The sequence below is a fragment of the Pseudoliparis swirei genome, chromosome 9 (assembly GCF_029220125.1).
Source record: "Pseudoliparis swirei isolate HS2019 ecotype Mariana Trench chromosome 9, NWPU_hadal_v1, whole genome shotgun sequence".
Taxonomy (NCBI): domain Eukaryota; kingdom Metazoa; phylum Chordata; class Actinopteri; order Perciformes; family Liparidae; genus Pseudoliparis; species Pseudoliparis swirei.
In genome coordinates, this window is record NC_079396.1 from 19,285,289 (window position 1) to 19,299,880 (window position 14,592).

Consider the following 14,592-nt stretch of genomic DNA (forward strand, 5'->3'; position numbering starts at 1 on the left):
GGAACTACTTCACTGTTGTAACATGAACAAGCAAATGTTATGATCCACGTAGAGCACATAAATGCATCAGTGGCTGCACAGGAGAGTTGCAACTGACGATTCATTATCAATTCATGTGGTGATATTTTTACCATAAAAGCTACACCAATCAATTGTTTCAAATTAACATGTGGTCAAATTAGCAATAATGTCAAGAGGGTCACTCCCTTGTAGCGATGGAACCACAGGGAGTTATCACCTCACCTTTCATCCAAATTAAAGAGCAATTTAGCATCCCTCAGGCATATGTTTTTAGTTTTACAACCCATAATGTTACTGCTTTGTTCATTCTCAAGTCTCCCATGAGCCTTGTTGCAGCAGCAACAATTAGCAAATGAGTTCTGATTAACCGAGTGTTTCTCCCCAGCAACAAACAATATGTGGAAGCACTTAAGAAACATGCATTTTGCAGAATTTGGTTGAGACCAAAACAAAGCTAAATAAATATGAATATCGGTCTTGTGTTTTCATGGTGTCAAAGACATTTCTCTAAGGACTTATGATGTTCTTTTTTGCTGCATGTGTAAATAAGCACATGTTTGTTCAAGCCCAAGATTATGTCTTCAGTTGGCCTGTATTGTCCAAACAACAGTCCGAGATTATTCAATTTACAATTATACAAAACTGAAAAGTCCTCACATTTAAGAGACTCGAACCATTGAATATTAAGCGTTTTTTTTCTTTTCTTTCTGCATTGCGCCTATAGTGATAAAATTGTAGTTGGTCGGTATTTCCATCATCCCCACCAATAGCATTGTTGAACCATTTCATTCAACTTGTTAAACATTACACCTACGAAACATCAACATGATCACATCATGTTAGCATGCTGGTAGAAGCAACAGCGTGTTTAAGCAGAACCTCACAATGCTGCTAGTGTGGCTGCAAATAAATGGAAAGTTTAAGTGCTTGTCATAATTGTTAGTGATCAATCTTCTGTTGATCAATGAAGTAATTCAGTATACTTCAAGATTGAGGAGTTTTGTACTTCAGTTCACCTTTTAACCCTTGTGTTGCCTTCGGGTCATTTTGACCCGAATCAATATTACACCCTCCCCCCGCCTTTGGGTCATTTTGACCCGATTCAATGTTTCACCCTCCTGTTACCTTTATATTTACTAACATATTTTACCCTTTGGGTTCAATTTGACGCCAGCAATTAAAACCTCCAGAAAATTATTAGAATTAATATTGTTTTCCAAGTTTAAGTGTGAGGCACTTTATGTTTGTTTGTTGACTACCGAAAGAACACCGACATTAAACATTGAATGGGGTCAAATTAATCCGAAGGCGGGGGGAGGGTGTAATATTGATTCGGGTCAAAATGACCCGAAGGCAACACAAGGGTTAAAGGGGACAGGTCAGGTGTTTTGAAGTGAGGTTCTTATCTATGGTCAGTGATTTGTGGTCGGCACACCCCGTGTTTGGAGAAATAGTGTGTTGCTTAGAAGCAAAGTAATGTAGTGCTGACGACGGGGCCGCAGCAAAACATATTTTAGACCCCTCAAAGAAAGAACCGCCTGAAAGAATCTATATCGCTTTAAGTGTACGCTGGTTTACCGTGCTGTGAGTCGGCTCTAGTCTATCTCTCTTGTCTCCGCTCTCACCAAAGCCATTAGACTCCATTGGAGAGAAAATATAGTAATTATCTTCGCAGAGTTTCCAGTCTACCGCTGCCTTGATTGGCTGTGTGTTCTTGTGTGACTTTGGTGTTTTTAAAGGGTTACTTCTATTTTACCAAAGTTCATCAATACGCAGATCAGCAACCCCTGTGTTCTACGAGATAAAACTTGTTTCCAATATGGTCTGCTGGCTATGGATAGAGCATAGATTACAAAAGAAACTGCTTCAGTTCCCTGTCAAAGATCGCTGCCCCCCACACATTACAGCTTGACTAGATAAATTAACTGACTTCTTTCAATGCTCAATATGATAATAGAGCTATGAACTGCAACATTCAGACGGCTCTGTGCCTCTGTGTCCGACACATGTTCATGCAGGAATGCACGTCTTCGGCGTGTATGTGCTCAGCTGGTGGCAGTAGGGTGAAATGTATCTCATGGGTGTGTTTGGAAACTGTGGAGTGGCAGCTGCCCCTCTGTCCGTTGGGAAGTTGTGGTTCATGTGGTCCACATGACACTGTGTCTCGGCGGGTTTAGAGCCGTGGTCTCCATTCCGTCTCTGGTTTCTGCATCTGCCCTGGTTGCAGTCAGAGGAATTTTTCCAGGGAATGTATTCTGAATAAGTGACATAATAAAGCATGTCTATCTGATGCAAACTTATTATGTGATTATGATGAGTTTACTGTAGGAAGTAGTGTCAATGCAAAAGTATCTTTTATTGAAAGTCAACATCTTTGAAAGTGCAATTGTAATGCAATTTCAATTAAGTTTGTTTCGTTGTACCTGCGGTCTCATAGACTGTTACCTCTTTTTTTGAAGGCCTTGGCCATGGGGGGATCCAAGAGTAAGCCAAAGGATGTTGGCCAGCGAACCCGCAGCCTCGAAGGCAACCTCAGCTCTGGCGGAGGAGTTGGCGGCCACCACCTCAGCTCCAATCAACAGTCCTTAACACCTAGTCGTAGTCCCACTATGGATGGAGGTCTGGGTGGCAATAAGCCTATGACTAATAATGCAGAGATGTCCCTGTTTGGAGGTGTGGAGAACAATGCGGTCACCTCTCCCAACAGAATCACACTCGCAGGTGAGATTTTTAGATTTTCTTGTGTCTGTTGTTTTCACTGTATATACAACATGTCTTTGGTAATGGCTCAACATTCTCTCCTAACAGGAGGCGTGACGACCTTTGTGGCATTGTATGACTATGAGTCTAGAACGGCGTCAGACCTTTCTTTCAGGAAGGGCGAACGCCTCCAGATAGTCAACAACACGTAAGGGAAATACATAATCACAAGTCCTTTTTTAAAATCTATGTTTGTCACACATACACTCACTGTGTGAATGCTGAGTGGTAACTGCACATAGGCACGTCCACAGATTGTCTGTCTGAGTTATCGCTCAGTTTTCTGACTGGCTGCTTTGCACCCCGAAATGCCTGTCGCTTTTCTGAAACTCACTGTAACCATAGAAACGGGGTTCCTCAGTAGACCTTGCTGACGCTTTCCTGCACAATCTTTGCTTCATTCACAAAAGAACCCAACTATGTCTCGCTGCTCGGCCCACCTCAGTAAGAATGTGGCTATTTTTATTGCTTATTCCCCGAGACCCAGTTACCAAACACAAATCAAACCTGTTTCAAAGGAGCCATGCCTGTTTTTAGTGCTTGCACTATGAATCAATAGAGGTGCAGTGAACCAAATATTGTCGTGCTGCACATCCAGTGCTGCTTCCATACTAACAAACTGCTGACCTAGAAGGCAGGGACTGAGGACAATAGTGGATTAGCACTGCATCTGGCCCCTTAAGCCAAGACCTGGATCATTATTGGGTCAAGTACAACCAGAATCCATTAACAATCTCAAGGCTTAGTTTACGGATTATCACAGTCAAATTAGGCATCAGGATGGCTTGTCATAGCTTTATGATACATCTTTCAGCCATGCACAGTGACCTAAAAGGCTTTTATTATAATACTGGTGTGCGCCCTGCATGTTTTTCGACGTTGCCTCATCGTTGTGCCTCCCTTGTCAGCAAGTTATGTTTTGATTTCAATATTCTAGAGTCATAGCTTTATGCACCATGTTATGAATCTGTACTCTGCTATTCTTCAACAGCTCATAACGTGCTCTCTTTCTTTCTTTAACCCCTTCCTTGTCCATCATTTCCCTTTCATCTCTCTTTTCCATTTCATCACAAAACCATCACAATTTATTTTACAGGAGGAAGGTGAACTGCAGGTTTGTGAAGCTTCCCTGGAATTGTATTTGAATGTGCCCTTTGTCTGTGTCTGTGTTTGTGTCACCTGAAGCATATAAAGTACTTTTGCACCGTAATACCAATTCACTAGAAAGGCACAGACCACATAACTCTGCCATTGCAGCCCCTGAACCTTCAGTGAAGTAGTCTGGGGAAGTTGGGAAGCCTTGCATCACTTCAATCAATCCAGGTCAACTAGAGGCAATTAATGTAATCAAACGGTAATTTTATTTTGGAAGTAAATCGAGTGCTGCGAAGCTACTCACTCCCTGATTAAGTGTAGCACACAAGCGCCAACCCTCCCTAGTGTCATACCTACATGAATGCATGGTTGTTTCTAATTACATAACACCCAGATAGTTGAGGTACCTGGGCTTGCATTTATCAAGCTTCTTCAGGAGCCAAGAGCTCAATTGCTGTGGGAACTAAAACCTTTTGTGCGGCGACAGAAAAAACTAAATTATCAGCAGCTCCATTTCATTTATATTCTGAGAAACTTGATAAACACCAGCCCTTAAAGTCAGACTGACTCATTCGTGTGTTGGGTGTGTGATTATCCTCGGTAAAGCTGTGTGTTATCGTTTCATCTCTGTGCAGAGAAGGCGACTGGTGGCTGGCCCGCTCCCTTACCACTGGAGAGAGCGGTTATATCCCCAGCAATTATGTGGCTCCATCTGACTCCATCCAGGCAGAAGAGTAAACCTTTTTTTTTTCTTTCTTGCTGCCTCTTGCATCGGTCTTTAATTAGATGCACTCAAACGTTTGATTCTGAAGAACTTTCTTGCTTTTTATGTCAATGTGAATTTCAAATGAGGTCTCTGAGGAAAGTACAACACCTATTTGCTTTCTTGTCGAGAGCTGGATGAGACGGTTGAAATCCTGCTCATGTTTATCCCATAGATTAATACAGTTAGCTTGCTGGTTAGCTTAGCTTAGCATTGAGATGGGAAACGTGTGGAAACGGCTAACCTGGCCTCCATTCAAAAGTATCAAAATCAACCAACCTAAACCTGTAGAGCTCACTTATTAACACACGATATTTTGTGTGCGTTTTCTGTAACAAACTGCCACTTTGTGGTTGTATGGGGGGTTATGTGGGGAACTATTTATTGGCCATGCACAGCAATTTCCTAGAGTCTCAGCTGTTTGCCTGGCAACCTCACACGAGAGTCTCTTTAAGTCACCAAGAAATATTTTTTTGGGGAAGGACTCGCTGTCTCCCTCTGTTTCCAGTCATTATGCTATGATATGCTAACCCATTTATGGCTGTAGCTTAATTATTACCTTAAAAACACGAGTGGTATCAATCTTTGTATCTGGGTCTCGTCAAAAAAGCAAATAAGCGTATTTCCCAAAATGTTAAGTATTCCTTCGATTGACTGTTTTTTCCTCCTGTCGGACACACACTACTTACCTCTACCTGCTAACCCGCTTGCGTATACAATCAAGCCACACAAACAACTTTTCTACTCTTATAACAACTTGATTTCTCACTTTTTCTCCTGCCCCTCAAGTCATCTCAGACTGACTCTAGAGTCCAGGTAAGCAGCTGTTGCACTGTAGGCATTAGTATGCATTGCATCTGGAATGCAAAGACGAAGTTTCACGACATTTGATGAAACCACGAGCAACAACTCACCCTCGCTTCGTCATGTCATTCCTTCTCCTCCACCCACATTACATCTTCTACCCCTCACCAACCTTCTCCCTGTGTGTTCCATGTTTTTTTTAAATCTCAACCTCACCAGGTGGTACTTTGGTAAAATCACTCGTCGCGACTCAGAGAGGCTGTTGCTAAGTTTGGAGAACAGGAGAGGGACTTTCCTGGTGCGAGAGAGTGAGACCACCAAAGGTAAGTGTGCCTCACACAGAGAAGGCTGTTGGGCTGGGAGTCAAACCTCAATACGCCTCGAGTTTTCAAAATCTGTTGAGTTTTCAAAGTTTGCTCCAAAATTCTTTTAAATAAAAAAAGGGCTTATGTCAGAGAATTTCCTCAACGCAGGCAAATATGCCTTTACATGGGCAATACAAATTCAGATTTTTAAACATCTTATTTTTAGATTTAAATTTAAACGTTTAGCACCTGAAGCAAAACATTTCTAATGATACCCAGCTGTGTTAAAGGTAAACTGAGACTATAGGCTAAATGACTTTCAACAGTCCAAGGGTTTAAGAGGAAGTTTCAAGTTTGTAAAGTGTGTCCTTGAAACCTACTTGCTGCAACTTATCAAATGTATTACTGATATGGTTTCAAATAGAATTTGTGTGGGCTTGTTTGTGTTGTTTATTTTTTCAAAATTTAAAATTAAAAACCTTCAAATTTTAACACGAAGCTCATGACATGCCTTACCAAAATGCACCGAGGAGAAGAAAGCAAATGATGTTGATCAAGCATCAAGACATGTCGCCATGCTGTCCGCTGTGCGCCGGTGTGGCTGCAGAAGAGAGACGAAGCAGGCGGATGGGAGAAAGTTGGTACACATGTACATTTCAGGATTCCCATAGTGCCCTATTAATGGATATCTATGTGAGCCCTGCATAGAATCACAAAAAGGACATGGTGGGGAGGGATAGATGATGAGTGAGTGGAGAGGTGCTGGGTGGGTGAGCCCGACAGAATTAGGTCAGTGTGGAGCTGAGGACTGTACAACCACAGGCCATATCACCCAGTTGAAACATTCAGAGAGCTCTGGGATTCGCGCTGTTTTAGTCATCTGACCGACGCTGCCCTCTAGTGTTGCCACGAGTACATTGTCACCAACATTAAAAGCCTAATTTCTCCTTTTAATATCCACGCAAACAATTGTATCACGCCCTTTGACTCTTATCTTTTTTTTTTATGTTTCTGATAGATTCAATATTTCCGGCCGCGTGTACACATATGTGCTCTTCTTCTTTGCAGGTGCCTACTGTCTGTCTGTATTGGACTATGACAACACCAAAGGGCTGAATGTGAAGCACTACAAGATCAGGAAGCTGGACAGCGGCGGCTTCTACATCACATCACGCACACAGTTCAGCAACCTGCAGCAGCTTGTTAACCACTATCGCAGTGAGCTTTTACACATGAAGATTCATTTGTGACTTGGAAAGAATCTGGATTTCCCTTTTCACCCCATGTCTTCTCTTGTGATCCCCAGAGCACTCTGACGGGCTGTGCCACAGCCTGTCAGACATCTGTCCTGTGCTGAAGCCTCAGACTCAGGGCTTGTCCAAGGATGCCTGGGAGATCCCAAGAGAGTCCCTCCGTCTTGACCTCAAGCTTGGACAGGGCTGCTTTGGAGAAGTCTGGATGGGTAAGTCGGGCTTTGATCTAGTTATTGATTTTTTTAAATCACACATCTCAGAAAGTGTTTCTCCTGGTTTTCTGTCATTCTGTGGAGACATTCGCTTTCACTTTTTGTGAGATGTACCTCCCATCAGTTGATACCTTCATAAATACCACTTGTCGACTGTGGCTCAGCGGTGAGCAGGGGCGTCCTTCAATCAGAGGATCGGCGGTTCGATCCCCGGCTCTCTTAGCCCATGTCGATGTGTCCTTGAGCAAGACACTTAACCCCAACATTGATCACATAGGAGTGCCTATGGTGTGTGAATGTGTGTGAATGTTAGTTATTCCTTATCTTGGCTCCTCCCATCTGTGTATAAATTGGTGTGAATGGGTGAATGATGTCATGCAGTGTGAAAGTGCTTTGAGTGGTCAGAAGACTAGAAAGGCACTATACAAGTAAACTTGATATTATTTAGCTATTAATGATATAATAGTTGATGTTTTTACGATATTCTTTTCATACAATTTACCTGGCAATGTTTGCATTCATATATATCTACCACTTTGATTGCAAGAAGCAGGGTACCATAACCATTTATCCAATTTTCTTTAGCTTTTTCAACCTTTTAGCCGTCACATTAGCTAAATGTTTCAACTTCTCTGCTGGTTTCTTAAAGGTTTTCATGTATAGACGGGGTGTTTAGGTGTTATAACTAATCACAATCTTCTCACGTGCCTCCTGGCAACTACAGGAACCTGGAACGGGACAACACGGGTGGCGATAAAGACTCTGAAAACCGGCACTATGTCTCCGGAGGCCTTCCTCCAGGAAGCTCAGGTCATGAAGAAACTGAGACATGAAAAGCTGGTTCAGCTCTACGCTGTGGTGTCCGAGGAACCGATCTACATTGTCACAGAGTACATGGGACAAGGTCAGCAAGGACTCATCACACTTTCACATGTAATCATGTTCGCAGTAGAACTCAGGAAACAAAAAATGTTTTTCATTATATATATATATTGTCATTAAACTATAATGCTTTTTTATTGACTGCAAATGCAAATATTTTTTTTTAAATGTTGAATCTTTTCAAAATTAATTTAAAGGGGCAGTTTATCCCCCCCCCCCCCCCCCCCAAATGCATAATTTGGCACTTTGAGCACCACAAGCAGTGTGTGTGATGGCAAAATGTGTCCGCACCCAATATGTGAGTCTTTTAAAACTGAAATGACGAATATCAAAGAACCAGAACTCGTCTAGGAAATCATTTATTCTTTCAAGAAGAGTCACCGTTACACAGAGTCCCTCAGCAGTCTGCCAAGGGTGCACTCAAGAGTCAATGAAACAACATGTATTTAAGGGAAACAAGAAGGAGGATCCAGAAGGAGACATTTGTCTTCAGGTCCTTTGATGAGTAATTAAATTATCCGATCACCCGATGAGTGATCAAATGATAAGGTCCCTTGATGAGGATATTGGAAAAGATCCTGGGAATTCTATCACCTATCAGTCTATATCCTGTCCTTTGTTAACAATCAGTCTCCACAAGTGATTGTTTCCTTGACAAAAGGTACGGGGGATGGTATAGATAGATAGATAGATAGATATATACTTTATTAATCCCCAAGGGGAAATTTGTCGAGTCAGTAGCAGCAACACACAAGAATAAAAAAACAAAACACAATATGCTTAGTAACCTTTACAGGACAGGAGATGATTCACAGAGCCCCTTCACATAGTGTCAAAGAGAATATAATGAAGATAACCGAAAACTCCCATGACAAGTGCCATATAGCTCCATTATGGAGAAGGCTGACATATCTACAGGCGAATTCCAAAACTAAGCAACTCACACGTTTTATTATGTACACCTCATTATGGTTGAACTTTAATAGAATAATCACATAAAGGGACACAGTATCAAATCTGAAATGACCACATCTCTGAAATGTCATCCGAGCCTGCATGTGTCTCTGCCAACAGGTAGCTTACTGGACTTCCTGAAAGGTGACATGGGGAAGATGCTTCGCCTCCCCCAACTGGTGGACATGGCTTCACAGGTCAGCACAACTAATTTGCTGCTGCATCACTAAAATCCTTTTTTTTATTTTTGGGGGGTATCTGCATCACAAAGCCTGTTCTCTTTCTCAGATTGCTTCGGGGATGGCTTATGTGGAGAGGATGAACTATGTGCACAGAGACCTGAGAGCCGCTAACATCCTGGTGGGAGATAATCTGGTTTGCAAAGTGGCTGATTTTGGTCTGGCCCGCCTCATTGAGGACAATGAATATACTGCTCGGCAAGGTGAGACCACAGGAGGGTGTTGTTGTTTTCACAGTATAGCACAGTGGTTCCCCATCCGCTTAGCTTGAGACCAAAAATATGTCATATCCTTCACAGGTTATGGTGAGTTATGAACAGTTATTAAAGAGGGATTTTTCCCTCAGCATGTCTCATTTTAATAGTTTTTTTTTAAGTGTTGAAAGTATTTAGTATATTAAAAACAATCCCTTGAAAAAGGTTTTTTTTCTTTAAATAAACATTTAGTGCATCAGAGGTTTTACATTACATCATGTTGTTTTCTTTCTTATAACTTTTTGATAATCTCAAGGTGTTAGACTCCAGGAAATACTATAATGTATGCAGCAGGTGTTAGGTTGTTTTTTTTTACTTGTCCATTCTCGATCATGCAATATTTCAGGAAAGCCTTCAAATTTTAAATCAACATCCACTACAACCACAAGGCGCTAATTCTAGTTTCAGACTCTGCTAAAATGATCTAATTTGAACTTGCTGATAAACCTTTCCGTTTCCAGGAGCCAAGTTCCCCATCAAGTGGACGGCTCCCGAGGCTGCCCTGTACGGCCGCTTCACCATTAAATCTGACGTCTGGTCATTCGGAGTCCTGCTGACTGAATTGGCCACCAAAGGCCGAGTGCCCTATCCAGGCAAGGATTGTTTTTTAGCCCATTTTTCAGTTTGAGAGATGAACCTGTGTATTTTAGTTTGAGTATGTTTGTTACAGGGACTCAGTCACTGAGTCATCACGCTCCACCGGTCCAACAGCATAAAGATTCATTTGTGATGATATGGTTTAAATTGTGAGAACGTGTTTATTACATCATGCCTTCGCTCTCCCAGGTATGGTGAACCGGGAGGTGTTAGACCAGGTGGAGCGTGGCTACAGGATGCCGTGCCCAGCGGAGTGCCCTGAATCCATGCATGAGCTGATGCTGACCTGCTGGAGGAAAGAGGCCGAGGAGAGGCCCACCTTTGAGTACCTGCAGGGCTTCCTGGAGGATTACTTCACCTCCACAGAGCCTCAGTACCAACCAGGAGAGAACCTGTAACTGGGCTGAATGCGGACGTGTGCATGCGTCCTGCATGCGCAACACTGAGCATTTGCATCTGCTCCCAGAGTGCATGGACAAGTCTGTGTGAGGGGATGTATGCACTGTATGACGGGGCAGAGAGGCGACTGCATTCTGGGTACTCTCAATTGCTCTCTGACATCAAGTAGTATCAGTGGGACATGAAACCAAGCAGTTCGTGCCTCTTTCCAAAGTCATTGTCATGCTCTTCAACGAGTCCGCTCTGATGGACTGTTTTCAAAGGAAATGACTAAACTGTGGTATTTTGAGTTCATTATACAGTACTGTGTTATTCTGTTTGTCAGTCAAATCAACACCCTACACATCCAAGGATGTCTTTCTACCTTCCTTGCGTTTGGAAATTACCCCATGCACACTTCCTGTGTTAACTCACCTGACTGATCTTGTAGTTTGCCACCTTCAACACTGCAAGTGACACCAGACTATGAGATAGAAGGCTGCATATGGGTTAAATACGGGAGTCCAGAGAATTAATGTTGAATTTAGACTTTGCCCTGCTAAAAGCCCTTCTTCCAGATGTCTATTTCCACAACATTTTCTTTGGTGTACCATTTGAAACACACATGCTAAGAGTCTGTCTTCCACTTTGCCAATTGACAACCTACTATTTGGAACATACAACAATTTGACAGGAAGTTGTTGTTATTATTTCGACCTGGATCGACTGGATTATATTCAGGTGAACGATTTTACTTTGTAATCATGCTTCCCATGTGCAACATATTCCCAAATGTGAGATTAAGCTCCAGATTAACACCTTTGAGTCTCATAAGAGTGTGTAGTCTCACTCGCCAATTGGACAAATTGGTGTATCGCTGTGACCAACATACAGCTAAACTCAAAGAAGACAACAGAGTCTATCTATTTTCTAATTGTGACTTTTCTTACACACAAATACACAGGCTACTGATCACTAATGGTCGTCTCAGGATGGAGAAGACAATAATTCTGCTGCAAGGATTTTTGTGCCATTGAAAATCTCTTTTGTACTCTCTTCTACTGTGTAAAAGTGTATTTTACTACTCTACCGTTCTTACGATGAAGTTTGAGTTGTGTAAGCGGTTGTTCTTCTTCAAGGACAATCCTCTGCACCCGACCGAGTACAGTACCAACCTTCTTGTTTTCAAGAATTCAAATTAAAATCAGGTCAGGTGACTCTTCTTGTCTCCTTTCTATTCTGACCTTTATTAATATGAAGATTTCTATCTTTAATCAGCCTCAGTATTTTCCTATTTACTGCATTTTTGTGCACAATCGTACACTGGAGATATTATGTTTCTGTGATAGATGAGCAACAGAACGATCCTGTGCTGAGGATGGTTATGCCTCTTTCCAGCCTGTAGTGAGCAGACCAGAGAGCCTTCCCATATTAACAGCATGTACAGCAAATAAATTGGCTTCTTGAGACTTAATTGTAAATATGCTTAATGCTAATAATTTTTGTATATATCATCTTTATAATTTATTCCTTTTCAAATAACCCAATTGTTTATTTGACATCATCATTCAAACCTTAATGTGTATGGTACTTTCATGGGTTGAATAATATAACAATAACGATATAAATATAAATATATATTATAGAAACAAAAATGATTTTTTTTTCTTCTCTTTGTGCTCGTATTACTGTAAAACGTATGTTGGTTGTATATTTCCAATATGACCGACAGCATTGGAGAGAACTGCTCCGTATCCTCTGACCCGCATCAGTTCTGTCTTGCCAGATACTGATCCTCTACCAGCATTACTCCTTCCCAAAATACAATCACAACCACAAATGTTTACATTGTGATAATCTTCAAATCATGTTGGTGCTGCTTCTGAGGCTGGTAAATGAGCAGGTAATCAAATGTCATTCTTGTGAAACATTTTGGGGGTTTTGTGGGTACACCTGACCAACAACATTGTGTGTGTGTGTGTGTGTGTGTGTGTGTGTGTGTGTGTGTGTGTGTGTGTGTGTGTGTGTGTGTGTGTGTGTGTGTGTGTGTGTGTGTGTGTGTGTGTGTGTGTGTGTGTGTGTGTGTGTGTGCGTGCGTGCGTGCGTGCGTGCGTGCGTGCGTGCGTGCGTGCGTGCGTGCGTGCTGCCATCCTCTGTGCGCTCACAATCATGCAATGGTTTGATCAACATCTCCAGCTTGTTGTTTATAAAGCGCTACTCATTATGATTAAATATCTCTTGTTATGATTAAATGATTTGGCTGCCATGAAATGAAGAAGTTTGATATCTGTAAAGCGTACTATGTCCTGTGGACATATGCCACAATTAATGCAGCAACCTGCATGGGTGTCGTCAGGTGTTCTGGCATCATTCCCTTATTTTCCTGACCTCTCTCACTCAATTCTTATGAGCAAAAGTGCACGAAAAAGATCATATTATTTGTATGCAGCCTTGCTTACAAACCAAGGTTATTGGGTTCTGTGGGTCTTCTTTCTGGCTATGCAGATTTTTTTTTAATCTGTGTTATTCCTATATACACTCTTTTCTACTGTATCCAATGGGAATTTTCAGATGAATAGCTCTTTGTTAAATCCTACTGAAAATTGTTCAAATTTGAAAGTACGTTTGAATAAAATTTGTATATTGCCAACTGTATCCTATCATGTTTATCAACCGAATGAATTCACTCTCTATTATCAGGAAAAAATTGGTTGATATTGTATTTGAAGTGAGTCAATAAGTCTATGATCAAAGGTCATAACATATAACAAACCTTTTATTTGTCCGCTGCCTCAGTGGGAGAGTGACATTTTATCAGATGTTTCCCTCATACAGCTACATGAATATAAAAAAATATTGAACTAAATCCACAATAATCTTATGATATTGTCTGGAAGTTGACCCTGCAATTAGCACAGCATAAGTACAACCAAGTGGAAATACTATATGTTACAGAGGATTTCAATAAAATGTGTTTATGAACACACACAGGAGGACAACCAGATCAAATCCACAAGAAAATATTAAGACAAAAATTATGTCGACTGTATTCTATTGAGATACATAGTATTAGTATGTACTTGTGTTTGACAAATCATGAGGCATTGCATATACTGTAATGTAATGCAGTGCCGGGCGAAGTATTAGCTACACTATTTTACTCAAGCGAAACTGGAAAATACACGAAGAATTAATCGCTAAATCTATTTTGGATTTCAAAAATAGACGTAGTCATTATGCAGGGCCCCTATCATACGTTATATTTGATTATTATTACTGATTCATTAACATAATCAGCATGTGTATGCTGTTTGTAGCTCAACACTAACTGTTGTAACTGGGGTCCTGGAAACCGTGTGTTCTCAACTTGTTGTGTTTACTTATTTAAAACTTTACTTATTTATTCAACTGATGAGTGAGTAGCAGTATAAAGATGTGTTTGTCAGAATTTCCCTGCATATGTTTTGTTTGACTTAACACACATAGGCCTATAGTCAGTGTTGCCAGGTCCGCGGTTTTCCCGCGGAATTGGGCTACTTTTGAAGTGTTGCCGCGGGTTGAATTTTGTGTCCGCTGGTTTGGGTAGACCTACTTTGCATGCAAATTACATGAATATCTTTAAATAAAAATCCATATTTTAAATGAAATAATCTATTTATACCCAAATCCTACCAAACTGACTCCAGATCAGCACGTACACGCCCCCCCCCCCCCCCCCCCGACAACGCTCGCCGTGGGTGGGTCGCTTTCCTATTTTAGGGGGGCATCATGAAGGAGTTATGCTGAGGACACCAACATGGTTAGCAGCGGTACTGGACATGGACTTTAAAAGCAGTGTATATGGTTTGGCACGGGCATATTTTGAGTTCTGATATTGGGCTGGTTTTTGGGCTGGTTTTGTCACACAGACCTGGCAACCCTGCCTATAGTCTTTAACATAAAGCAGCGGGGTCTGGAGGTATACGCCAATGTCAACAACACATTAGGGTGTTGTCTACTTCTACATCTTTAGTAAATGCAAAGTACTTTACTCTCCACCGCTGGTGTAAAACAAAAGTATATTATTTTTGTTATT

General features: G+C 41.4%; 1 protein-coding gene across 3 annotated transcripts in view; it reads left to right on the forward strand.

Annotated features, from left to right (window-relative positions):
- src (v-src avian sarcoma (Schmidt-Ruppin A-2) viral oncogene homolog) overlaps positions 1–13,167 on the forward strand; it is a 29,503-nt gene extending 16,336 nt beyond the window's left edge. The window contains exons 2-14 of one of the 3 annotated variants that reach the window (XM_056423270.1): positions 2,481–2,742; positions 2,830–2,929; positions 3,878–3,895; positions 4,512–4,610; positions 5,429–5,455; positions 5,663–5,766; positions 6,817–6,966; positions 7,055–7,210; positions 7,938–8,117; positions 9,170–9,246; positions 9,338–9,491; positions 10,004–10,135; positions 10,329–13,167. In XM_056423270.1, coding sequence (XP_056279245.1) covers positions 2,490–2,742; positions 2,830–2,929; positions 3,878–3,895; positions 4,512–4,610; positions 5,429–5,455; positions 5,663–5,766; positions 6,817–6,966; positions 7,055–7,210; positions 7,938–8,117; positions 9,170–9,246; positions 9,338–9,491; positions 10,004–10,135; positions 10,329–10,537 — 1,659 coding nt within the window. In that variant the 5' untranslated portion in view covers positions 2,481–2,489 and the 3' untranslated portion in view covers positions 10,538–13,167. The remainder of the gene's footprint in view (positions 1–2,480; positions 2,743–2,829; positions 2,930–3,877; positions 3,896–4,511; positions 4,611–5,428; positions 5,456–5,662; positions 5,767–6,816; positions 6,967–7,054; positions 7,211–7,937; positions 8,118–9,169; positions 9,247–9,337; positions 9,492–10,003; positions 10,136–10,328) is intronic. The other 2 variants (XM_056423271.1, XM_056423272.1) reach the window with 2 other exon arrangements.
- Positions 13,168–14,592: the final 1,425 nt, after the last annotated feature.